This window comes from Leptinotarsa decemlineata, unplaced genomic scaffold (genome assembly GCF_025532065.1).
Source record: "Leptinotarsa decemlineata unplaced genomic scaffold, Ldec_3_MD MMD2_tig00000505_RagTag_RagTag, whole genome shotgun sequence".
NCBI lineage: Eukaryota > Metazoa > Arthropoda > Insecta > Coleoptera > Chrysomelidae > Leptinotarsa > Leptinotarsa decemlineata.
The window spans coordinates 5,972,668-6,000,541 of NW_027412549.1; the positions used below are offsets into that span (position 1 = coordinate 5,972,668).

Genomic DNA, 27,874 nt, shown 5'->3' on the forward strand with positions numbered 1-27,874 from the left:
GATCTATCCGACAATGAAGTTTTGACTTTATTGTTTTCAACAAATTCACTCAAATTATTATTCGTTCTGCAAGCCACGTCCAAGCATTCCTTTTTCAGAAAACCAGTGATATTATTGGCGGCTTCATCAAAATATGACAATGTCCTATAGTGGACGCTATCGTTTCTTGAATTTCGGTAGACCTGGTCCATGGTTTTGCAGTTTTTTTGAAAGAATAAAGTCGATAGTATCTACCTTGTTACCGTTGATGAAAGTGATTTGATGAAACTCAGCTCTCTCTGGAAATTACTTTCCGACAGTGGTATATTCAATAGTCTTTGAAACATATTATTGAATGCAGCTACTTTATGCTGGTAAGAGTGTGTGGACGATTTATGTATGAAGTGTTTTTGGGAATACTGATTCAATTCAAATTTGAAAACAGTTTTAATTTATATCAACTCCTTAGGGTAGCAAGGGGGAGTGGCGGTCACTTGAGGAAAACATGGTATATTTTTTAAATTATTTATTATAATTCAAAATTAAGAAAAGTAACAAAGTTCATTATCCACATTCATTTCGTCATCACCATCAACGTCGCAAACGTGCTCTTCATCTTCACTCTGAAAAACTTTTTTGTAAAATTTTTCTCCTGCAAGATTTTTCTTTCAAATGTTAGTTCTCTTCTTTGCCAACTTTTTTTGTTCTTGATTGATGATTTATGTTTTTTCTTTTCTTTATCTTCTAAAATAATTTTCATAGGAGGCATGTTGTTTTCGCTTTCTTTAACCTGGCTTAGGTGGTGCAATAGTTGGTGTCGTTGCTATAGCAGCAAAGGATACCGGAGTTCATTGCACATCAACAAGTTCTTGATTACAAGCAACTGTCAAAACAGATCCAGAGCATTGATCCTTATTTGATGGACCTTTCAAAGGAGATGTAGGTATATACTTTTTGTGAGTAATTGACCCTATTACCCTCTGTAAAACAGCACGCCTAGGAGATTAATATGTTTTGCTCTGAATATTTTAATTGCAAATATATTCGTAATTTCAGTCTAAACAACAGATATAATGGGCGGATTGATATTAAATAGTTGACTATTATACATTTATAAAATAACTCTTTGAAAGACAATATTGTTACTGATAAGCCAGATAAACCCGCTTCACCTTTCTTAGGAAAAACTTTAAAAATGTGCAAGATATAAGAAATAAATTGGTTCAGCTTCAACTGATATCAAACGAAGTAAATTGTGATATATTTTGTGTGAGTGAACATTGGGTTAAGAATGCCAAAGCCAGCTAGAAATGAATTTATACATGGTGGGGTAGGAACCTATATAAAACAAGGCATTATTTATAATAAGATTATGGCTCTTTAATGAACTTTTTGGCCTGTCTCATACCCGGCGCCTTATTCCACCATTTTTGAGATTGTTTTTCCTTCCAGGTGCTGTTAAAAATTTTTCGCAGCACTTTTGCTGTACCACAAAAGGGTTCTGGGCCAATGGGGGAGCGTCATGCTCCTTCTCGTGCTAATAAATCAGCCTCTTCGTTGTCCTTGTATCCTGTGTGGCCTGGTACCCAGGCTAATGACATATTTATAATAAAGTACACACTGTATCTTATGAGAAACGTTTTGAGTGCACATCTATCAGATGCAAAGTACATAAGAACCTTGAGGTGTTACTTATTACAGTGTACAGAAGCACTGATGCAAATATTGAAATCTCTGAGAAACTACTTGAAACACTTCAGTTTCTTACTGATAAATATAGAAAGTTAAAGTTGGTTTTAGCTGGCGATTTTAATGTAATTTTTTTTAATTCTCGAAATCTTGAAAACCTAAGAGAATGTCTCAACCTATTCTGTTTAATCACTACAATTCATTCTCCAACCCGTGGTAAAACTTGTTTGTACAACATTTGTGTCAAATTAAAGGAGAGCACTTACAACTGCAAAAACTTTACTAGTAACATAAGTGACCATCAGTCTTGCCAGATATTGAGTATCAATATTGAATCACATCACGAATATACCAGTCTGACTTACGAATACAGAGAGATGAACAATCACGATAATATTATGAAGTTCTTGTCCTTACTCAAAGAGGAAAATTGGTTCAAAATTTATCAGTCAAGTGAAAATGCTAATGTTAAATTTGAAAAATTCTTAGAAACCTTCAGGCACTATTTTGAAATCGCTTTTCCTTTGAGACGAAAAAAAAAGAAACAAACAAAACGCAAACCCTGGTTAACTAAAAGCTTAATGATATCGGGACAAAAACTAAAGGATCTGTATTTTCTCACAGTAAATGGCAGTAATGATATGAAAAATTACCACATAAAATATAAAAAGTTATATAGAAAATTACTAAATGAGACGAAAAAGCTTTAGTACTTCAATTTATTAGCGAACACTAAAAATAAATATGTCACTGCTTGGAATATTCCGAGATCTAATAATGATAAAATGAAGCAGAAAAATCAAAAAATAATATTTAACTCCAAATATTCTTCTGCAGAAAAATAAGGTTACTAAAAGCGAAGTAACTCTTAAATACATCAATGCTCATTCTCTCTACTTCTTACCTACCTCAGAGTATGATATACTAGACATTGTCATTAACCTAAACCACTAAAATTCCACCAGTGACGACGGAATAAGTACGAATATACTGAAAAAATGCATAAATTTTATAGCTCTTACCTACTTGATCAATTGCTCTTTGGAATAAGGGATTTTTCCTGAGTACCTGAAGATTTCAAAAATTGTACCAATTCATAAAAAGGGAAATGACACTGACATACAAAATTTCAGACCAATTTCCCTCATTAGCCCACTCTCAAAAGTATATGACAAATATGTTTCAAACCTAATGATAACTTTTTTCAATAAATGGGGTCCATTTAATGTGAACCAGTTTGGTTTTCGCAAGGGATTGTCCACAAGTCAAGCGATTACACAGTTCCTCAATAACAGGGAGTTGGATGAAGGTTAAAAGACGCTAGGGATTTTCATAGACTTGAGTAAGGCATTTGATCTGGTAGATCACAAAATTCTCCTAACCAAGCTTGAAATGTATGGTATCAGGGGAATAACCCACAAATGGTTTGTAAGTTACTTAGAGGGTAGATACTACTATGTAGAGGTTAGCAAAAATAAATCAGAATCTAAAAAGTGTTCCCTCAGAGTTCCTCAGGGTTCTATATTAGGTCCACTATTATATATAATATATGTAAATGAATTTTATAGTGATCAGTTCGTTATGTATGCTGATGACACATCTTCATTGATAACTCAGGAAAATATTAAACCCACAGTTAATAAAGCATCTGATGAAATATAAAACCCAAAAGTGGTTCTCAGACAATGGTCTCTTGTTAAATAAAAGAAAAACTGTGCTTTTACGTTTTAATCATTCAAGAACCACTCCAGATCATAGTTTACTAGTAACGTCAACTAATGGATCAATTCAACAACAAGAGGAGACAAAATTTTTGGGTTTGAAGATAACAGAAAATCTCAAATGGAACAAGCATATTTATAAGATTTGTAAAAAGATATCCTCAATATCTTATTGTATTCAACAACTACGCTGGAATGTAAATAGATCACTCTTATTAATGTACTACCATGCTTACTTATATTGTAACATTTCCTATGGTATCTGTTAAAGCTTCTTGGGGAGCATCTAGTGATTGTTCCAGAATACTCGGAATTTAAAAAAGAACCATATATATCGTTGTAGAAAGTGTATACGCAATGGTGGAGGACATTTTGAACACCAACAATAAATTTTTACAGTACAAAACATTTTTCTCTTTAATTCCACAAAAATCCATATTTACGACCTTTAACTGAGGTAAATGATACCTCAAACGAAATAGCAATAACTAAGCATATTTTTAAAGGTGTCTGAACACCTGTATGTATTTTATTTATTTTTTTAATTGGCATCAAAGGTCAGATTTTTTATTTTCTTTCTTTTTTTGTAAAGTTTAAATGCTCTGTACATAACTTTTTTGGATACAATGGTGCTTCAAACTACTTTAGTACGATTGGGGACACATAAGACTACTAAAATAAACCGGACATTTCTGTTAAGATTCGAAGTTATTAGCATTTAATTGATCAATTTTGGGTTTTTGTGCTGAAAATCGTAAAAGTAATTTTGTATTTGTACACGTTTTGATATACTCAGTGTCATCTATAAATGATCTAGCTGAATAAATATTGAAAAAAATAATAATACCTAAGTGATTAATCAATAATAATCTAGGTTCGGTAAAGTAACTCATTAATTTCTTATAGTTCTTTCTCATAGTGCTTGTTGTGCAATTTGTTGCTACCCAACTTATTTTTTAATAAATAAAACCCCCCAAAATATTTGGCGGCGACCGGTAACCGTACCTGCCTTACTCAAATGACAAGTCTGAATAAGTTAGCATGTTTATCTTATGAAGAAGCTATTGATAAAAAAACAGCGTTGGATCATGAATGCTCGATATTTGGGTAATGTTGTCAACCAGTTGACTGACGAAAACAGGAGATGGTTTTTAGAATGGGCTGCCTTGGAGAGCCTCTTTCATCATTGATATTCGTGGTTTAACTCTTTCATGGATCCCATAGATGGCGTCTTCATTAGAGATGTTCGTGCTTATCATATTAGATAGTGATTTTAAATAATATGACTGGGATCTATTCAACATTCATTTATTCGCCTACAAGTAAGTAGAAATATTCCAAAATGTAACAATGTTCATAAATAGGTAAAAATATATTTACATTGATTAAAATTTTAAAAATACTTTTGTACAACCAAAATCGTTATAACAATATTTATTTATGATCTTTGGTTTGTAAATTGGTCTCTGTACCTGTCACCAACAGATTTGTTCAATTTCATTTCCGAACTATTTTTCCACAACCATATTCTACAGTCTTTTTTCCAACGATAAGCTAGGTCTTTGAGAGAGTAATGTTTATTTCCTGCATTCAAAATATTCATTCTGATCATGACGATCTTGTCTGTGGCTGCGTCCACCGTTTCAATGTCATCTAGTAAAAACATGTTCGGGGTGATTTCGCCGTTTTTGTCATTCTTCACCTTCAAAATAATTATTAAAGCTATTAAATAAATACGATTATTGTGAATGCAGACAATTTTAAAAACACGATTTTCATTTAGTAAAGTTAGTCAATAATAGCCTCTCATTTTCCATTTTTACTTGTAGTTGAAAATTATTTCAAAATTTCAATATACTAGAAATCAATCATTGAAAGAGTTCGACTGCAGAGGGATGATGTACGGGACAAAAGGCGGTTAACAGGAAAACATTTTTTTGACATATTTCTAATGACCTGTTATAAACAAACTTAACTAGGGTAAATAATGAAAAAATATTCAATAGTGAAAAGAGAGTTGATATGCTTTTTGCTAGGCGTCTTGGATTGAGGGGGTTGTTTTTTTTTATATATTTCAAACTGTTCCACTTTCACAATGGTCAGTGACTCTGCAGTACCTCTCCCACAGCAAATAAAATAACATTATGAAAATAATACAAAAGAAAACAACGAATTTCCGAAATAAGTTACCTAACACCAACAAAAAATCGGGGTGAACAACCCACTTTTGACAGAAAACAAATTTGAGTAAAAAAATAATTCATACATTTGAAAATCGTCTCAGAACAAAATTTAGTTAATGACAAAAAAAGGCCCAAACTGGTAGCGGACGATTTTCATTATTTTTTGTGAAGATTCTCAAAAAAAAATGCTGAAAAAAAGTCCCGTATGTAAAAACGTACTATGCATGACTTTGCATGGCATCTATGATAATAAATATGAAGATATTTCTGTTAAACTCTAAAAATATCAGTGGTTTACCAATATTTTGAAATGATAAATATTTCAAAGACATGTTAATTTCTTATATGTAGTCTATACATGACATGATTGCGGTTGCTATATTTCTTGATATTGAAGGAGCATTTGACAATGCACTACCTAAATCTATAGGATTGTCTCTGGCTAGAAAGGGTATAGAATCGACCATAACTGGCTGGATCTATGCCATGCTAGTAAACAGAACTGCAACTACGACTCTTCAAGGCGAGGCTACCAGGTTTAGGGTCACCAGGGGCTGCCCTCAAGGTGGAGTACTATCTCCCCTTCTGTGGTCGCTCCTGGTAGATAGTCTGCTTGATGCCCTCGACAAAAGAAAAGTTGATCTGCAAGCTTATCCAGATGACCTTGTCATCCTGGCAAGGTCCACGTCGGGAAGGGTAGCTTGCAATATCCTTCAAAGCGCGTTGGACGTTGTTCACAGTTGGTGCCTGAGGGAGCAGATGTCTGTCAACCCCAGTAAAACTGTGTTAATCCCCTTCACCAAGAGAAGGAAATTGGACGATCTAACGTCACTTTCCCTCAATGGTGTGGTCATTCCATTTGGAATGGAGGTGAAATATCTTGGCATTGTCCTTGATAAAAGACTCACCTGGAACGCTCACTTGGAAAAAGTTTTACACAAAGCCAGACTGTCTCTATGAACATGTCGAAGGATTTGTGGTAAAACTTAGGGTTTAGTTCCCAAACAAATTCATTGGATTTATGTGATGATTGTCAGACCAATGATCACGTACGGTGCAATTGCTTGGTGGCTGAAGGCTTTACAGAAAACGGCCCAAGCGAAGCTCTCTGGCTTACAGAGACAGGCTTGTCTGGCTATCAGTGGTGCCATCAGTACCACACCATCAGCGACCATGGAGATCCTTCTAGATCTACCTCCTCTCCACATTTTTCTGGAAAGAGAGGCTAGATGGACTGCATACAGACTTGTGCACATTGCCAATTGCACAAATCAACTCAATGCAGAGTGCAACAGACTGTTGCAGAGGACTGGATCCTGCGGGAGAAGGAAATATTAAGAGCAGATAGTTGTTGGTTCACAGATGGATCAAAAACACATTCCAGTTCTGGTGCAGGTGTTTTCAGTCGCAGACCCAAGTCAGAGTTATCTACCTGCCTAGGAACTTAGGCGACTGTATTTCAAGCGGAAATTTACGCTATTGAATTGTGTGCGGAGAGATTGGATAAATCCAACCTCACTCACAAGTCAATAAAACTATTCTCGGACAGTCAAGCGGCGTTGGAAGTTCTTGGCTCCCACCGAGCAACGTCTAAATTGGTACCAAACTGCCAAAAAAGAATCTCCTCAATAGGAAGACTAAACAGATTGTCTCTGGTCTGGATTCCTGGCCATACTGGCCTGGAAGGCAATGAAGCTGCTGACTATCTTGCAAAGGAGGGTGCTGCAAGCGGCTTCATTAGACCAGAACCTGTCATTGGCATCGCTTTGGGCTTTGCCAAACAAACACTTAATACCTGGATGGCAAGAAGAGTTATGGACTTCTGGCAGAATCTTTCAGGATTGGCTCACTTCAAGGCGTTTATTCACCCTTCGAAGCTTGATTCCAAACAGTTGTTGGACTACAGTAGGGATGAACTACGATGTCTAACAGACCTTCTTACAGGTCACTGTCATTTGAATTATCACATGCAGAGACTTGGACTGTCGGAAGACAGTGTGTGTGTCTCCTCTGTCTGGAAAATGATGAAACTGCAGAGCATATACTTTGTGCCTGCCCCGCTGGGGACTGAATCAGGTTCTTGGAGTTCGGCAGATCCGTACTCTCACCATCTGACCTGAAAGACCATTCACCATACAAATTAATCGGCTTCGCTAAGAAGCTGGGTTTGTTTGGCCGAGTGTGAATAGGTATGAGCCACAATAAACCCTTATGGGTTGCGGTGGAGGGTCGAATAGACCCACTCACTTTAGACCTACCTACCTAACTATACATGACACATACTTAATACCCCAGAGATAACCGAGTAGTAAATTCAAAATATATTTTGTCTAAAAGATAATTTTTTGTTGAAAAAGTATAGCTGTAAATAAAACTGTTAAGAAGTAGAATAACAAATTCACATATGGAAACCTCTCAGTAAAAATAATCAAAATGCTATGCTAGATCCACATCAACAGAATAGATCCCTCTAAAAAAGCAGTACCATCATTGTTGTCGAATTGGGTAAAAGTTTCAATGCTCTTTTCGAATATAACTCTATCAAGATAAATGAAGTTGATGTTAAAACATTTAATTTAAAAAAACTAATTTGACCGGTGAGAATATTTAATTTTCAGAATTATAAAGTTCTCAAAGACATTGAACTATCACAGAAAAATTCAAATTAAATTTGAATCATTTTCCTTCAACAATATTTGTGAGAAACTGATGTTAAAAACATTTATCAACAATTTATCAAGTTTGTAAGGGAAAACTTCTCAAGATACTGAATATCATTAAGGTATTCAATAAAACAATCATAAGTTTCTATCATCAACCATAAAAATTTCATTGGATCTCAAAAAAATATTGAAATATGTTATTCCATTCAATACCCACCTCGTTTTCTTCAGAACCCACACTTTTGGCATCTTCTGTTCCACCTGTATATGACTTGGTATCTCTCAAGTTCAGATGTGTCCCAAGAATAAATCCCAAACTAGTGGTGGAAACTGATCTTCGTAGTGGTGTTGTTTTTACCGATTTAAAATTTAACTTTTTTGAAACGATATCATCAGAAGTCATTTTGGCAAGTTAATTTGACACTTACATCAATTATAAATAAGGTTTCTTGGATGATTATTTTTAACAATCTTTGATTCTCACTTGACAAATCATTTACTTTTTTGTCTGTTTTATGTAAGTATGTAAAGTCTTCAAATAGTGATTTGCATGAAACAATTATGGGAGTGATCCGAAGCTAAGAAAATTTTCAACCACAATTAATTGTTCAATAGTTCTCTAGCTCATCTAATGATGTGTTAAGAAAGAAATTTATAAATATCATGACCATTTTGTATTGAAAGATTAGGGTATTAAAAAACCATTTGTAGTCAATATATATTTTCTGTAATGTACACCTTTAACAAGAATATAACATAGTAATATATAAATATCCATACAAATATTCATACATTCAATATACAAATATCTAATCTGTCAGTAAAACGGAAGGTATATAAATATCTTAGAAAAAAAAACAACAATTCACAAAAATTTTATAATCAATGATTTGCTTTCATGGAAAACACTGATGAAATTTATTTTCATTTTGTAGACATATCCTAACTATTTGCATTGAATAAAGAAATTAAATTTCATCAAATTCCAAATAGGAACAAAAAAATAATAGCGACGTAATTTTGTAATCAATCGAATTACCAATATCAAATAAATAAATGTTGCAGTTTAACAGCATAACGTCACTTAGTTGAGCCAACTTAAATCTAAAATCAGGTAAAAAATTATGGCCTCGTGGTATCAGGATTAGCAAAAATAATACTAATTTCCACTGAATTTATGGAATTATCCATGAATAAGAGCATATTTGACAAAATGAAGAACAACCCGTGATCAATTTTTACATTTGGAAATAAAATAGACTTGAGGTTCAAAGGTAGAAAAACTATATTGTCATATGAAACTTCATGAGTAAGTTATATCTGAGAGAAAAGCCTTTTGGCTTTCTTACTTTTTTAAAAATTTCCCACAATTTTTTTGTATACAGATGAAGAAAAGAGCCAAAGGTTTTTTCTCCAAAATTAATCTCTTCTAACAATATATCCCCTTTCAATTTAAGATATGCCTGTTTCATGCTCTATAATTTTGTATCAAACTATACAAAACATTTAATTTTCTTCAAGGCAAAGCTGTGCAAATATGAAATGAAAATCAATGAATGATTGCTCCTCTATCAAACACAAAAAACAATTCATGTTGATATTCGTCTTCAAATATAAAGTGTCGAGGGATACAACAAGCAGTGTGTATAAATTGCATAAATGAAAAAAGCACGACGGGAATATAAAAGCTGTACTTAAAATACAAATGATACAAAAAAGTCTTACACGGATAAGTACCGAACATGATCGTGATGCCTCCACCAATGAATTTTATACTGAAAAAAATAAACGAATTAGACTCATTAATGGAAAGAAAACATCTTATGAAATTACTTTGCAAAGGAAGCATGTGCTACAACTATAGAAACTCATACTGAAGATACATTTATAATGAATTTGTGTTCAAAGACAGCTACAGTTTTTGTTTTTCTAGCACAAGTTTTTTGGGAAGAAGTGCGACAATGCTCATTTGAAAATTCCTTATCTGATCAATAAATTCCTTTCACCAAAGAGATATAATCATATTTCCTTTATAATGAAAATTGTTTCAAAAACTTCACCAATCACTTTCAATTCATTTCATTTTAAATTTTTTACTAAATAACTACCCTTCTTGTCCAATTCCAACATTTTTTTTACATTTTAATATTGAATTGAATTTCAGATATTCTTTCATTAATTTCTAAAATTGAAATATTTTCGAAATGAGCAATCCATTTTCTCAATATAAGCAATGTATTCGAAAAGAAAAAATGAACAAAAAAATCAAGGCAAAACAAAGATTATTGAACTTCCTCAACAAGTAAGAGGCTACTTAGAAAATAATTAATAGAAATTTTAGCATTCCTCATTTTCACAGAGATGTATCATGATTAAAAAAAATTATAACTAAAAATTATTGAAACCTTCAGGTATTTTTTTTATTGACTCAAAAGGTAACTCCGTTACCTGTTCTAGAAATAGGTTAGACTCAGACTTTTATAGCTAAACTCTACTCAGAGAACTACAACCTCAAATATAAAAATTTTTATGCTATTACAAAATTAGTTGGAACTACAGATTTTTATACTTTGGATTTGAAAATGTATGTCTGATCTCTATAGAGATACATCTCATCACGTTTAGAAACCAAAAGTGGCCAACTTTTGAAACAACTCTCAGACTAAATCATTCAAATTAATAAGTAGTACTCATAAATACTACACTTTGAATAACCGTAAAGCTAATAGCTATAATAATAATTACAACTGAATAAAACCAAGATTATAGCTTCTTAACCAGAACTGAAAATTCGGTCACTAATTCCATAAAAAGTTAATGCTCTGATCTCAAATAAATAATTTATCTCAGAATTACTTCCTGTACTCCCAGTTTCTGGAGAAAAGACTATGTAAAAACCACTTTTCCTGTAGACTTCACTGCAATCACGTGGAGCTAGAGGCCTGATAGCTTCAAAAGCAAGCTAAATATTTGTTTTTTATTTCCTTTCCACTGATTATTTAATTTGTAAGTAAAATTTGTGAATACAAGTTATTGATTAACTGACTGAAGTCTCTAGTTTTTATATTACACCGCAATTTAACAGAGTGAACTTTTCAGTTTACCCTTTATTAGATTCAGCAGATTCTTTATTGATTCAGCTTTGCTTACTTTCCAGATTGTTGTTGAAAACTTAGAGAAACACAGAAAAAACTTCAAACACAGAAAAAAATTCAGACGAAAATATTTGATTGTTAACATTATTGGATTGGAAAGAATATGTCTCATAATAAGCAGTAATTGAGTGCCTAACAGAAACAAACTAACTAATGAAAACTAAAATATTCAATTTGACTTCAGGAACTAACAGTTGAACATTGTCTCACTGATTTTCAAAAATAGTCCTATTTTTTGTTTGGGAAGCGAACTATGCTTTAACCCATTAAGTCCCAGTGTCCTATAAATAGGACATACAACAAATCATTTTTTTTATTATGCCATTTTTTTCATAATTGTAGAAAGTCTAATATTTTTTGTTCAAATATAGTTGTAGGAAGTGTGTAATATTTTTATTTTCTTTATAAGCCGTAATTTCTTATTGCAAAGCATTCTATAATATTTCCTTTTATTTGGTTCTTGAACATCACTTACCATATTTTTAGATTTTCGTGTTGTGTGTATTTTGTAAATGAAATAACTGCATAGGTTGACCTCACAGTATATTATTGTTACTAAATAGGTATGTTTTACAAAATGTTTTGAAAGAGCCCGTCCTATTTATAAGATGCTGGCACTTACCATGATCAACTGTCCACAGCTGTTATGAGAAACATAACCACACAAAATTAAACATAACCTAGTATGATTACTGATTGTTACTGTATTACGTGAAGTGTATGTGCAGCGTCTTTTATACGGCAATAACCGAAAATGTATCAAATTAAACGGGCGTTAACTGTCCAAGAATTGGAAGATATAATAGATGACCCAAAATTTTTTGAAGAACTTGAATCTGCTACCATGGTCGTGCTCCCGCCAGACGCTGATTCACTGACAGATGAGGACGAGGCAGATGAAGATATAATAGGTATGTTGCACAACATAATATTATTACGTATACTTATTATACAATATTTGTTCTTTTATAGGAATAGCTGATGTCCATGATGTACCAGGCGAAGTTGAGTTGCAATACCTCGCAAAATATTATTGAAGAAGAAGACGAAATCGAAGAATTACAAGCAGAACCAATAGCAGGACCTTCTCATAGCGTTCCAAATGTACCTCCGAGATTGAAGAAGAAAAGACTCCTTACAGATATATCACCTAAGTGGCGCAAAATTAACCCTATTTACACAAAATTACCAGCAGAAGGTGGAGAAGTTATTGGTAAGTTAGCCGAATTAAAAGTGTTGTTAAAAGACAAGACTCCTGTTCAAATTTTCGAAAAGTTTTTTACAGAAGACATTATGGTCCATATAACTAAAGAAACAGTTAGATACGCTGCGGCAGTAAAAAATGATACAAGCATGAGTCTTTCACCAGAAGAAATAAGAGCTTTTATGGGTATCTTGATTTTTTCGGGTTATCACAAGTTGCCTTCTGAAAAAAACTACTGGTCGGAAGAAGATCTTGGAGTTGATATTGTAAAGAAATGTATGTCTAGAAATCGGTATCTCAAAATAAAACGATACATACATTTTAATGAGAACGACCTGGTACAAAATAACAATAATAAGAATGACAAGGGTTTCAAAGTTCGTCCGTTGATTACTATGATCAATGAATCATTTCAACAATTTGGGATCTTCGTTAAAGATTTGTCTATTGATGAAATGATTGTAAAATATTTCGGTAGACATGGCCTGAAACAGTTTATACGTGGGAAACCGATCCGCTTTGGATATAAACTTTGGGCTTTATGTGGCTCTAATGGTTATTGCTTCAAATTCGATTTGTACTGTGGTGCTGAAACCTCTACGAACGTAGCAAAAAATCAAGACCTCAATTTGGGAACGAGGGTAGTTGTCAATTTACTAGACTGTGTTGAAAACCCTAGAAGTCATTGTGTTTATTTCGACAATTTATTCACTAGTAGAGATTTATTGCTGCATCTGCAAGAGAAGGGATTCAGAGCCACTGACACATTGAGGGAAAATAGACTAGGAAAATGTACAATAAAGGATTCCAAAAGCCTAGCAAAAGATCCACGGGGAACTTTTGATCACAGATTTGACAGTAATGGTGAAATTCTTATCTTGAAGTGGAATGACAATAAGTGTGTCTCTATCGCAACAAATCATGACTATATAGAACCCCTGTCACAAGCGCCCCGATGGGATAGAAAAGCCAAAGAAAAGAAAAATATACCTCAACCACGGGTTTTGAAAAACTATAACACTCATATGGGTGGAGTAGTTCAACATGATTGGGATGTAGGTAAATATTCTGTACAAATAAGGGCAAAAAAGTGGTATTGGATACTTTTTACACGAATGATTGATATGGCCGTTGTAAATGCATGGATTCTCTACAGGATCGTCAACTCCACAGATATGTGCTTGCTAAATTTTAGAAGAGCAATTGCAGTGGCATATATGAAATTGGGAGTGAAATCAGTTATGGGACGTCCCACTATATCTTCAACTTCTAAAGTCTTTGATGATGTAAGATTTGACCAAAAAGGACATTTCATGGAACGTAGGGACAAACAAAGAAGATGTCAGGGAAAAGCTTGCAAATCAAAGCCTCTTACATTTTGTGTAAAATGTTTAGTAACTATGTGCAAAGACTGCTTCAATCCTTATCATTTAAAATAAATGTTTTGTTACTTTTCTTGTAATAATTATATAAAATAAAACCTTTAAGTTCCAGCGTCATATTTATAGGACACCCTACAATTTTGACCCTTTGCAAATTAAGAATATTTATGTACTAAGTGACCCCTAAAATGAAGACTTTAGAGAAAATTTATCTTTTAAAAAAAAAATAAGTTGGGCTCAATGGGTTAAAGTAGGTTGTTGATTACATTAGATGCATGCAAGGTCTAGCATTATATTATTGATGAAGATTGAAAAGTTAGTGTTACAAATATTACTGGAAGTTATATACAGTAATCAACTAAATTTATAAGACATTTACACAGTATTATTTCTACTATATATACAATAAACTACTGAATAGGCAAGAACTCATCAATAACCACTTGTAACAATATGGATAAGATTATGTAAATTTGAAGTGATGCAAGTTGATTTGAGATATAGAAATAATGATTCAAACAATTCATATGGATACATTTTCCAAATAATCTATTCAACATCACGTTTATGTGAATGTATAAGTTCATTGTACAGTCAGGATGAACACCGATTACTATGAGAAATATAATAATTCGATGTATTTGTTTGGCTGGTCACAAGATATGTATCACATCACTTAAAATATAACTACTGAAAAAACTACTGAACATATCTACACAACATTGAAGTCCTCCAAAGGTGATAGTTCACATTCAGTTGATAAATGGATCACACAGCATTATAAAAAATGAAATTGTTCATGCTTAAGATATATAAAAGCAAATCAGTGATAATTATTATTACCTTGGTCAAAACAACTTGGATTGATAAAATTAATCAATTCATTCTCTGTGAGCGAAGTGAAGGATTGCGGTATCATTCGATCTTCATTTTTCTTGTCCTGCTGAACACTGATAGAAATGTCTTTAACGGGAATTGGTATAACAAAATCCGTTTTCTGTTCTGTACGCATCACTGAAGCATCTGAGAAAGCTTGGGAAAAGTTGTTACCGACATTTTGCATCTGATTCAGATTGTTATTAGATGTTGTTGAAGGTAAATTAGTGCCCAATTCATTAATTTTCTTTTGTGTTTCCAAGAAATCCACCGCTGCATTGATTAGCAGAGCCTTTTCTGGTTCACTGGCAAGTGAAACTGAAATGGGGGAATGTAAGTTCAACCCTTCAGTGGAATTCTGGGATGCATTTGATACAATTAAAGATTGCTGTGTCGAAGAAATTGCAGGCAATAGACCTGGATCCACTGAACTAGTAGGTTGACAAAGGTTCAAGTTAGTAGCTGGTAGAAGTCCGTCTTGTTGCAAACCATTAGTATTTCTACACATCAGGCTCGGAGAAATTTGTGAATTCAATATAACCTCTGACGTTAGGTTAGGAGATGCGTGTGTATTTGTCATTTCTTGTTGACTTATAATGGGTGAAGGAATTCCAGTATTTATCATAGGTGGCACCATAAGGTTTGTCTGGGAATTCAGCATTATATCCTGTGAAGATATTATAACCTCTGCAGAACTGCTGTTCTTTGAAACTAAAGGCAATGTATTGGTGATCAACAAATCTTTGGGGGATGAATCTGCCCTAGTAGGACTCAGATGAGATTCGACTGTAGAATTTACCAATGCATCCAGTCGTTCGGTGTTGATAGGTGTTGTGCAACTCCGATCTAATGTATTGGAGATTGTGGTAAGAGTAGATGAGACAGCAGTGTTTGTTCGTTCTGGAATGGATTGCTCCACTATGTCCACACTTTTATTAGATTTGGCTGTGGTGTTTATGGACTCACTTTGAGTAACACTAGACATGAAGGGACGTGGGGATCTAAGAAAAACAGGTTCTCCTTCGGGCATTTTTGTTGTACACATGCCCGTATTGGATAACAAACTAGACATTGAATGTAGCTTTTGTGACTGGTATATGTTGGATTCTGCAGATATTATTTGAGCCAGTTTCTCACTAAGGTCATTTTTCATGAGTATACCTGTTGGATTTCCCAAAGGAACATTGCATGGTTTAGCTTCTATTCCTGTCAGATAGCTCTCCACACTCTGCCCACTTTGGTTTGGGAGTGGCCCTGTAGAATTCTCCATTCCAAATCTCTGTAGAGCAGCTATAGATGGGGCTGTGGTATTCACGAGATCAGCAACTGTGGCCATAGGTAGTTTCATTCTCAGATCCATAACAGTTTCCAGTGTGGTCGTAGCACAACTTGTTAGAAGACCACTGTGTTGTGATAAAATTGGCCTATCAGACGGTACTGTATTACGCATGGTTGTACTACAACAGGAATTGTCATCATCAATTGCCGACATATTTGAATTAGTACAGTCAACAGAATTTTCACATATCGAAGATTGCCTATTCATGGACTTGGTGTGAATCATCACATCGAGGCTATCATCGTTATTCATACTTGGCCTACTGAGAGAGTTCCTTCTAACCATAATGTCCATGCTGTTTTCATTGCCAACGCTTATATTAGAGTTTTCATTCATGTGACTCATCATCGAATTCTGATGTATCAAATCTATTGAATTCTCATTTATCATGGACATGTTAGAATCACCATGGTGCACATCAAGAGAACTTTCAGATAAATGTCTGTATCTCTCTTGATCCACTGTGGATCCTTCACTGCTTTCATCAATGTATTCCTGTTTGAGGGAGTGAAGAGGGGGAGAATGCACATCACTGACAGAAGTTAGGTTGATGGAGGGACGTCTTGTTGTTGTGGGTACAAGGCTCGATTCTGGAGGGGGCATCATGTCCAAGTCTTGCTCTCTTTTATTAACGGTTTGTTGCCAAAAATTACTCTTGAAAAAAGTCCTTTGCTGAGATGGTGACGGAGGATCCATATGAACTGCAAAATAGAAGTACTGATTACTTACTGGTTCATGGACTGTGGAATACTAAAACTAAAAGCCGCCAGCTTAGCCACTGTAAGAAAAGGGAAGGACTTGCCACTCAAGCCAAGCATAGTTTAAAATGTTCCGTTTTGTCAAGTCACAAATATTCTTTCAATGTTTTTTTTTAAAAAATCATTAAATACGGATGCAAAAGGCAAGGCTTGATAGACATAACCCACAATATTGACGCCCCAAGTTCTCTCTCAAACAACACTGATTCATCGAGATCCATACCACTCGCCCCTGATTCGCAACTTACCTACTTCTATAATAATAAGGGTACATAGGAATCATGACAGTATTATGATCAGTAAATATTTCAGGCTAAAATTGATCAATGGAAAAGTCAAAGAGTAAAAAAGAAACCTCTCTACCAAATTAATATCCATTTGTTTAGATGTATTCCGTGCATGGATGTTATGTTTACCCTCACCAGATGTTAAAACTTCTACACATATTAAATAGCCTGAAATAGTTTAGTACGAAAACAACTTATGACTAAATGGCACAGTGACTGAGACTAAATGAAAATTCACACATGATTAAGGACTTTCTTGTCATATCAGAAAATTCTTTCATTGAATCTTAGTCACCTAAAGATTGTGAAGTGATGATGTCATGATTTCTAAACAGATAATGAGAGTGGAATTTGCAACCGTGAAAAATCCTTCAACAGAAGGTTTGATTTGAATCTTGAAGTGACCATACAAAATACCAGTGTTTTACATCTAGAATTTTATTTTGTATTGTATCTCAAAAGTATGGTTTTTATTTGCTGAATAAACTTCAATTTCATATTATCATTGAGGAATTCTCCTAAATTATGAGTTTCTCCCCTGAGAAATCACACAGATTTTTTTGGAACTAGTTGAACTCATTTCATTTCTTTTACTATTACTCGATTATGATTAGTAGGATCACGTAAAAGTACTTTTCTTTTGCAGTACCTATTTGAAAAATCGTTTTAGCAAAATTTTATAAAACATATATAAAAAACTCATGAAGTATTCAAAAAAATTAATTTATAAAATAAAAAAAATGAAAATTAATTTCATTAATCTATATCAAATCAAGATGTAAAACCTCTAAGATGATTATTTTATCACCACGAGATCCAAAACAACAAAAAACACAACCATGATGCAGTGAGAATGCCAAAAACCAATGTATCTATCTCCAAACTCCATTTTGCTGAAATACTCATATCTGTAGAGAGGAATCTTTAGAGAAAATAAGGATTCCAGGTCAAGAGGAAATATTATATCTTGTAGCCAACCACAAAACATTCATCTCATACATACTGTGCGTTAACATTACGGGTCGATATCAAGGTTCTTTTATTCATGATGGTGGAATACCTGAAAGAGAAAATGAATAATCTGCTCCTGGTGGAATCTCCTGAAAAACCTAGGGATCATCCTTAATAAATAGAGAAAATTGAATCAAATTTTCAAGATTAACAACAAAATTTGGAATTATAGAATCAAATAAACTAATATGTGTATTGGTATGTAGTATATGTTTGTTTCAGGATAATTGTGTGCATGTGAAAGGAATAAAATTATTCATAATTCATTTTCGTGAATGTGTGATAATATTTTTAGAGTTCTGTGGAATTTTCTCGGTGTTATTAAATATTCAATATGCAAAATGAATTAAGTGAAAATGAAATTTTAAAAGGTGGGCTTACCATGATTCATGATATGAACATGTAAATATCATAAAACAAAACAACTTTTCAAATCATATACAATTGATGTGAAATTCATCAATATGAGATTGAAATAATGTTCAGTGCCTAGACGGGGGTACTGCTTTTGTTTTTATAAAAAAAATCCTAGAAAAGTACTTGCTACCATGACCTTACAAAACTTATGTTATGGTTCAGTTACTTTTGGTATTGAATAAAATAAAATAATAATGTGTACAGTTTACTATTCAACCATACATAAATACCTTGTGTTGAAATGAGTATTCAACTGTTGAATTTCAATTGTTAGTAGAAATTAATAATGATTTATGGTGCAAATGATTTGACAAGTCGTATATCAAGAAAAAGTTCTGTTAAAAAATTAATTTGCTTTCAGATCTATAAAAATGTGAACTTAAAAATTTACATGCGACCTCTTCCCTGATATCATGCTGATAAAACTGTAACATATTCACCACTTTCGATTTCATCAGCAGAGTAAGCCCACATTTTCTCATCTAAATTGTAACATACAGAAAGTGAATTATGATTAGGGTTCAAATATAATGACCTCAATTTTGTTGCCTTTTTATTTCCAAATCATGCAAATTGGTCCATTGAAATAGAGACATTTTGTTTTCGCAAAAGTTTAGATATTTGAAAGAAATGTCGTTGAAAAAACACCCCAACACTTCAAATATGATGAAAACAAGAAAAAGGCGATATATAAGTTTGTTTGTGAGAAATAATTGTTAAGTGATTTTTCTTGAGATAAAGGGTAAAATATACAAAATGAATATGAATGTAAGACACAAAATATTTTACATATCTCAATATGAGTATGTTAGGTAAGTTGATTGAAAATAATGACAAATCATTTCCGATGAATCATTGACTATCCTAAAAATATCATTAAACAATACTTTCAATTCCAACTCGATACAAATAACTTCTTTTTTTTTATATTTTATTTATTTCTGTGTCACATTCTTTATAGCGTTTGCAAATTCATTTTAGAAATAATATTGGAAACAATGAAAATTTCGGTTATAATTCACTAAGTAGGTAGGTAGACTAAGTAGGTATTGCAACCCAATATGTCCCTATGTAAAAAATATTTCAGACAAAAAAGCAACAGTTATGAGTTTGTGTGCATATGTAGAAATTTCAAAGTGAAATGCTGATAAGTGTGTAATGAGATTATGTAAAATGGTGTGTTTTTTTAATTTAGTACCGGTGATTCTGAACCTGAACGGACGCGTCATCGCAGGGTGAAGATTAGGCCCCATAGGCTGACAGAAGACGACGGGCAGCACCTCTACGTATACAGAGCTTGTATGCTGTATGAGACAAAGTGATAAGCAAACGAATTTGAGAATTGGTGATAAATATTTTGGAGTTCATCTTACAAGAAGTAATCGTCATTTGACTTGGATTTTGCAAACTTTTTTGACCATTTCACTTCAGTTTATTCACAAAAATGGCATATTTCAGATTTAAAATTGACATTGAACAAAATGAGAGTCAATATAGCTTATAATTTTTTGAATTGATTCCACTCTTTAATTTTCAGATAAAAGGTGGAAATATAAAATAGTCATTTTGTTGGTTCATAAAAAATACAGATGAGGCAGTTTTCAAAATGCAATCCAAACCAATCACTATACATCAACCAGAAACCCCACCAAATATAAAAAGAAAAGTGACAAGTATAGAAACATAACAAAACTCCATTTGAAAGATCATTCTCTTTCTATATTTATAAATTTTACTACAGATTACCCTTTGTAACGTATGTCTTTCTCAGTAGTGGTAATTTTTCAGTTATTTTTCTGCATCACATTTTTTTAAATAACAGAGTATATTATCACATTTTTTTTAAATAACAGAGTATATTATCACATTTTTACATAATTAGTATCTATATTTGCCTGATGATTCTTATACTTTTATTTTAAATTCGAGCTGTCTCACTTCATTTCTTTTGTTTTATTGACGTTTTTAGTTAAGACACAATGTACTTAGAAACTATGCCTGATATTGACTCACATAGTATTTGGATTTTGAATGATTTTTTTTCTGCGAGCGGAAGAGTGGGCATGAGTACTCTTGTGAATTTATGTGAACATGTGGTAAATTAAATCATTAATTATTTTTATTATAGTTCCGCAAAGTCAATAACTTTTCATTATATTTCTGTAGTTGAAACATTTAAAAGACAAACATTTTCAGAAAATATTCTTTGTTTTTTTGTAAAACCATGCCAAGGGTTTAAGAAATCTGATATTGGTTTCTGCAGTTTAATTTTCCGCTGTTGACTTGGCGACCTCTCAAAATTTTCACTACCTGTCATTAGTTTCGGCAACTATTTTTGATTTCATCAAATACGGAACACACATATGACTCAGTTTTAAAATATTTTCATTTTAACAAGTACATTACTTCCAGAAAACTGTGAAAACTCTTTAGAATTACGATATACCTACTGATCGTATATTTTGGATTAATAGTGTAGCTAATTGTCATTTTTTTTTTATCTGAATCTCAAGGAACAACCTCCAGTAAATCAAGTACTTGCTGTTTGATTACATACATTTTTCCAAACAAAATATAGTTATGAAATGAACGTCCTTGATAAGTTACAAAAAATAAAATTTCATAACTAGTTACGAAATCTGACATCTACCATGCTGCGATCGTATATACTGGACACGCTGACAGCAAGTGCATTAGGGTCACAGGCGTCTCTGGGCATGTCCTGCACCTTGTGTCAGGAACCTATATACCCATCACGAGACAGCGATAGATAAAACGTTGAAGACACCATCCTGGCAGGCCATGATTAATTCTTCAGTTTCCAGCTTTAACCTGAGGAAAGCGAAAGTCGGGCGATTTGATAAGCCGAGGTCTTCAATGTTGTAGAAGACCCCACACATTGGCTTATCTTTGTGTTGCCGCAAGAGTGAAGTGATCTCTGTGGCTTTTATATAGGCCTTCTGCTGGACGGGTTCTAACTCGGTAACGGAGTTGTGATCACCTCGTTCAGTGTCAAAAACTTAACCGAGTTCATCAGCCGCTCGGGCAGCTACCCTAATGAGAAATGCTTTAATTCCTGCTCTCTGCATGGTCCGCGACCATGCAGAGAAGGGGATCCGAACTCTTAATGACGTTACAGGCTCTATCCAGTACCATTTTGTCAAGTAGACACTTTAAACTCGAAAGACCACGACTTTCCTACAACCGTGTAATGGATGATTTGGGATGCAAATTCCTATGGAGATGCATCATTTTTTGGGTCTTTACATTGAGTTGATACAGCTCCTCCCGAGATCACTTAACTACTCCAAACGAGTAGAGAAGGATTGGAATGCCAAGTATATTTGTTGCAGCAACTTTGTTCTTCCCCGACAGTTCCGATGACTAGATCTGTCGAAGTTTGTGCTGATACTTGCCGTGGAGAAAGTTCTTCACCGCCGTTACCTCTTGTGTGTGGCGTTGTTCCACCCCGAGGTAATTATACATCTCTCCGGCATACAAATGGTACAGAATGCTTTCATCTACGAGCTGCACATCCTCTCCGTAGTCCCCGCGTCGTCCTCTCTTGAGAGGAACCCTTGCACATTTGTGCTTTTCCACCACCTTTCAGGACTGATGGAGATCCTTTTCTCCAGAGGCAAAGAATTAAAGATCATCCATATGAAATAAATGAGCGACCTTATGCTTCCGGTTTCTAGGGGTGTCGATGTAGTGAGATGCAGAAAAGTAGGGGACTGAGGGAGTCACCTTGAAATACAATACTTCTAAAAGTGACTCACCCTCTTTGGACTGACCAAACTGACCAGATGTAATGGTACAGCGATTGTGCTAGAGTGGTATTAGTTGTTCAAGGCATCTCAGTATTTTGTCGGGTATTGCAAGGCATCTGAGCAAATGAAAAATGAGCTTAAGCTCCTGCGATGTATCAAATACATTTTGGTAATCGATCCATGCCATAGAGAGGTTACTCTTATACTGTATTGAAATATGTCATTATTATTTCTATTATTATTATTAATTTGCGGGTAACTAAAAAACAGCATGAATCTACACGTATCAGGTATATACAGGGTTTATTTCTACACCTACAGCTCTGCATTCATAGTAGCCGAAAAATCTATCAGTTGTCTGACAAAGAAACTGAACTCTCATTCCCATAGTCAACATGTTTACCACTTATAAATATATTTGTGATGATAAATAGATGAACTTGATATTATCACACTATGCCAGGAACTGTTATTCACAAAAGATGTTGCCATATTCCTACTTCTCTATATCATTATGCTCACAAATAGAGCTGGACAGGTGATCACCCGCTACTGCATGCTCTTGAGAAAAGAACAACTTTCTTATTTGGTATTTGAATAATTACAAGGAACCCTATACATAAAGATAATTCAGTCTTGTTAAAAGTGATTCAATAAACAATCACCCAGCTATTTTACCTAAAAGTACAGAGAAAAAGCGAACATCAGAAAAATAATTTTTATCATAATATACAATAAAAAATATTTGAAAGAGATTTGTCCAATGTCCCCTTACTTTCAACAAAATATTTAGAATTTTAAAAATCAAATCAAATAAATTCAAATTTGAGTTGCAATGATGATTTTCGAATATTTTTCACAGGTAGGACAATTCAACATTCAAAAGTATATTCAATATCAAATTTTAAAAATATGAGAAACGGAAAATATAATTAATTTCGATTAAAATAATTACAGTTCATTTGGATTAAAAAAAGTATGTCAAATACCTGAATAAACGTCATATATGAAATTAAAAAGTTGAACACATCATCTATCAACTTATGCATGTGAAATTATCAGACTCATAATAGTGTTTAGTACTCTGAACTAAATAATACTGCATTAGTGATTACACATTCTTAAATAACTCTATTGAAGAAGTACATGATTATAATAAATCCACAATTTTTATATCTGTTACAATTGAATTAGTGAATTTGAGTTGATGAATCATGCCTTCAGTTGAAAAGTTACTGGAGAAAAACATAATTGTGAATTTCAATATACCATCTACATAAATTGACTGCAACACATTTTTTATAAAATTGTCGATAAAGTCAAAAAAATTTGCAGCACATTTTGATTAACTACATCATGAAAAAATGTTTTGTATACAATAAAAATTTAAATAATTACATGTCATATTGTGAGATATTTAAATACATTTCACAGTTAGATAGTTACATTTCAAATGAATGTATACAAAATAATTTCACGAGAGACAACATAAAAAAAAGATCCTGCAAAAACTGTGAACTTTTCGTGGTAATGACGATTTCATCCTAAATAAAAGACAAAATGCAAAAGATCAAATATTTATCTTTTTTCAAAATCACTGGAAATATTGAATGAGCTATATTATCCTGACTTAAAAAAAACGTTTCTCATTAAAATAATTTAAAAACAACAGATCAACAATAGATATGATGGGATAACATAGCCCTTAATCTGAAAATCGTTGGAACAAACGTTACACTACAACACACGGAACATTCTTGAATCAACTTTCGCAAGCTCATGATAAGCATGCGTTCATTTACATTCAAACTCGTTTTATACTCTTAAATCACTCACTATCACACTTTAGTGTACGTTTGCTACAAAATATAGAAATACTGACAAGGTGAAAAAATGCCAATAACTAACCTCAAAATCATCAATATCATGAGGATCATTTAAATTCCTTTCTCAGTATTCAAAATAATTAGCGATTATAAAAGTATAGTATCTTCTTTATGATACAAAGACTGCCAATTACTGAACAAACTCAATGAATATTCTAAAGATGAAAAAATTATATAAAACTAATCTGATTCATGAGTCGATCTACAAAAAGATGGTATTAATTGAAAGACTGAAAATTCGTAATGAAGAAAAAAATATAATTATAATAACATTCGGTCATTTCCTTTTCCACTGGAATATATTGAAAACAATTTCATTTTTATTTGAACTGAAAGCTGAAAAACTGAATCTGAAATACTTTGTGTCAATTATTTTGTTAGATTGTCTTTCACATATTGTGAAGTTGATTGTAAAATACAAGTTGCTTAAATAAAGACAGTCACGAAATCTAAGACTGCAATTTTTCACCTTCATGCGTAAAAGTATTATTAAAGTATAGTAATGAATAATATGAAGAAAATGAAGCTTAAGAAATTGGAACGAAATAGTTAAAAAATCTCTAATAATACTCATTTGACCATACACTCAAGTTTTTCATGCACCTCATGCTTAAAAGCAAAGATTGACCTAATATTGTTTTGGTATTTTGTTTATAAAATTCAATATTGTACATACAAATGTCAACAGATTGTTATAAACTTTTAATATATGGTATATGTAAATGTCTTCAACATATCTGATAGATAAATGAGAGGGGGCAATATTCTCTGTGAGTAAAATTGAGTCTGGTTGCATGTATTTTAAAAAGAATTTTTGTTTGTCTGTTTCATTCTTCAAAATACATACATTCTTTCGATTTATTTTTCATATCATTTTGTCCTAGACAGAAAGACTTACAATTTTGGAAATGATGATATTACTCGAACTCGGTAACAAATCATCTTGTTGAATGTAAAATATATGTCTTTATCTAGAAACTAATATTTCGGACATTAAATATAATACTGTTGGATTCTGTCAATTATTTAAATATGTTATTGCAAGTTTGTGCTGCACTTTTCACGTGCAGATATCACCTCTATAGGTAAGAAATAGGTAAAACAGTAAAAATAAGAACAAACTGTGAATGAAATAAGAGATCACACAAGATATTTCACTTCCACCACAATTCAAAACCTTATTGAAAAAAATCCAAAAACAGAAAAAAGAGAAAAGGACCCATTAGGTTCGTTCCAACCTTGAGTCACAAACAGATTTCCAACTGTTTGTAAATCGTTGACAACGCGCATGTCTGGTAAATATTGGTTTCTGATTAATTTGAAATTTCTGATTGGAACAGCTGATAGTTCACCTGAAGTTTGGCATGGAATTTCAACACAACCTTCAAAAATAATTTGGGAAAGAAAGTTTTTGGCTTTCTACTACTCCATCTTAATACAAAAAAAAAAGATGAGGAAATCTTCCAAAGAAAGGAAGGAAGTAATCAATTTGAATGTGTAGATCATGGATGTGTAGATCATGCAAAGAAGTAACTTTCAGACACAAACTGAAAGAAAGTCCTCCTGAAACAGCTACTTTCATATAAACATTGAATTACACGAAAGAAAAAAAATTCTTTCGAAACAAATACTTCTATATGAACACTGAATTATACAGAAGATTCTTTTCTCTATTCAGTTTGTATTACAAACATTCCACAACGAATGTCACTCCCAAAAATATAACCCTTCAATTCTTTAAAAATAAATCTAATCAAGTGTATTTCTGGAGAGTAAAAGAAGGTTGCAGTATTTTATATCTCTATTCTATTTACTTATCAACATGGAACTGGGAGGTCACCGCAATAATTAATTTGTGTAATTAAAGATGTTCATATTATAGGTTCACTTAAAGAATTCCCAATTTTTCCTGCGCCAGCAAATACATAATTTATTTTATAACAATTTTTGCAGGTTATGTTGTTTGTAAGTTGCATGAACATAAAACAGAAACAGTAATACGGAATACGCATGCGTCAGATTGGTGGTTAGAAGATAATCCTCAAACCATTCTGATAGATTTCGAACAGGTTTGAATCTTGGATGGAACAGAAAACTGATAGTTTACTAATGGTTGAAAACTCACGTTGGAACGCAATCACATTACTGCGCAGAATCCTGACTGTCAGAAACTGTTTCTGACGCTGGTTGGAACGAACCTATTAAAAACTAATGTGGAAGATTTTTTTTTTTAGTACCACAAATGTCAAATCTGTCATAAACACTTCGAAAATTAGCTTCAGTGTAAAGTATGAGTATAGAAATGATGAAACTTTTCCTGATATTTTGAACAAACCTCTTGTGCACGTAGTGAACTGTTGCATCATAAACAACAAATTACCATCTAATTCGAAGTTATGTGGAGCAACACACCCACTTTGAAACAGGTGATATCAAAGACTTGATAACAATAGATGTCAATGACATCAATTTTGAACTGAGCATTAAAAAAATGGAAGAAATTCTGGAAAGGTGTAATATCAGTTACATAACAATCTCAAGATGGTTTTCGATGTTTCAAATTATCAATACAATTAATTGCAAATAATAATGATGCTGAATGTGTATGATTGATTACTTGTTTATTTTGTGGTAATTCATGGTCACTTCAATGAAATTAATAAAAACACCTTTGTCTAATTAGCACTAGTTAATTTTATTTTTATGATGAATGAGTGAATGAATAAAAACACTTTTGTCCAATTACCACTCGTTAATTTTATTTATACGATCAGTTTCGAGTTTAACCGCTTTATCAAGTATAAACTGGTTTTATACGGTTTCAGGTTTAATCCCATTATTGAGTATAAACCGTATAACACCAGTTTTATATGGTTTCGGGTTTAATCCCATTATCAATTCTAAAACTGGTTTTTACTAGGGTTTTAATAGGGTTTAACTCGAAACCGGTCGTATAAATAAAATTAACTAGTGGTAATTAGACAAAAGTGTTTTTATTCATTTCATTAAAGTGAAATAGACACTCGTCCAAAACTATGTGACTTATACGAAGCATTTGACAGTGTCTCCCATAATATTCTACCAAAAAGCTTCAGATTTGTGGATTTCGCAGTCCAGCACTCATCGAAACATTCTGAAAAGACAGGACATCAATATCCAATAAATATTAAAACCGAAAATAAAATGAGTGAACTTGGAGTCACACAAGGGCCAGAGCTGTGACTGCTATGAGGGAAGAAAACACGAAAAAACATCTTTGGAAATGATTATGTATTTCTTAATGTCCCTGCATAGCAATTCACATGTTATAGTGATTTTTGCTCAACATATTTCATACTCAAAATACCAAATATTAAATCAACCTTATAATAGACTTTCAAAGTAAAATGCTACCAACTTACCACTAGGCATCGATCCATTAACTGGCGTGTAGACAAATTGATGGGATTCACTTGTTTTACCGCTGGACACCACACATAACCTTACCGATACTGGTTCGGTTATGTCAGGCCTGCGGTAAGGAGGTACAACACAGACAAAGTGAGTCTGAAATA

The 27,874-nt window shown here is 33.1% G+C and overlaps 2 protein-coding genes across 6 annotated transcripts in view; both read right to left on the reverse strand.

The window, feature by feature from the left end:
* Positions 1–4,681: 4,681 nt before the first annotated feature.
* LOC111502278 (uncharacterized) lies at positions 4,682–8,689 on the reverse strand. Its single transcript, XM_023156303.2, has 2 exons — positions 8,453–8,689; positions 4,682–5,091 (listed from the first exon to the last, which is right to left on the reverse strand). Exons 1-2 carry the CDS (start codon positions 8,636–8,638, stop codon positions 4,828–4,830), a joined length of 450 nt encoding a protein of 149 aa, XP_023012071.1. The 5' UTR covers positions 8,639–8,689; the 3' UTR covers positions 4,682–4,827.
* Positions 8,690–8,939: 250 nt separating this feature from the next.
* The window catches only part of NFAT (nuclear factor of activated T cells 3), a 259,305-nt gene continuing 240,370 nt past the window's right edge, over positions 8,940–27,874 (reverse strand). For 4 of the 5 annotated variants that reach the window (XM_074173812.1, XM_074173810.1, XM_074173813.1 and 1 more), the window contains 2 exons: positions 27,722–27,866; positions 8,940–16,892 (listed from right to left, as the gene is read on the reverse strand). In XM_074173812.1, the coding sequence (XP_074029913.1) occupies positions 14,800–16,892; positions 27,722–27,866 (2,238 nt within the window). In that variant the 3' untranslated portion in view covers positions 8,940–14,799. The remainder of the gene's footprint in view (positions 16,893–27,721; positions 27,867–27,874) is intronic. The other variant, XM_074173811.1, reaches the window with a different exon arrangement.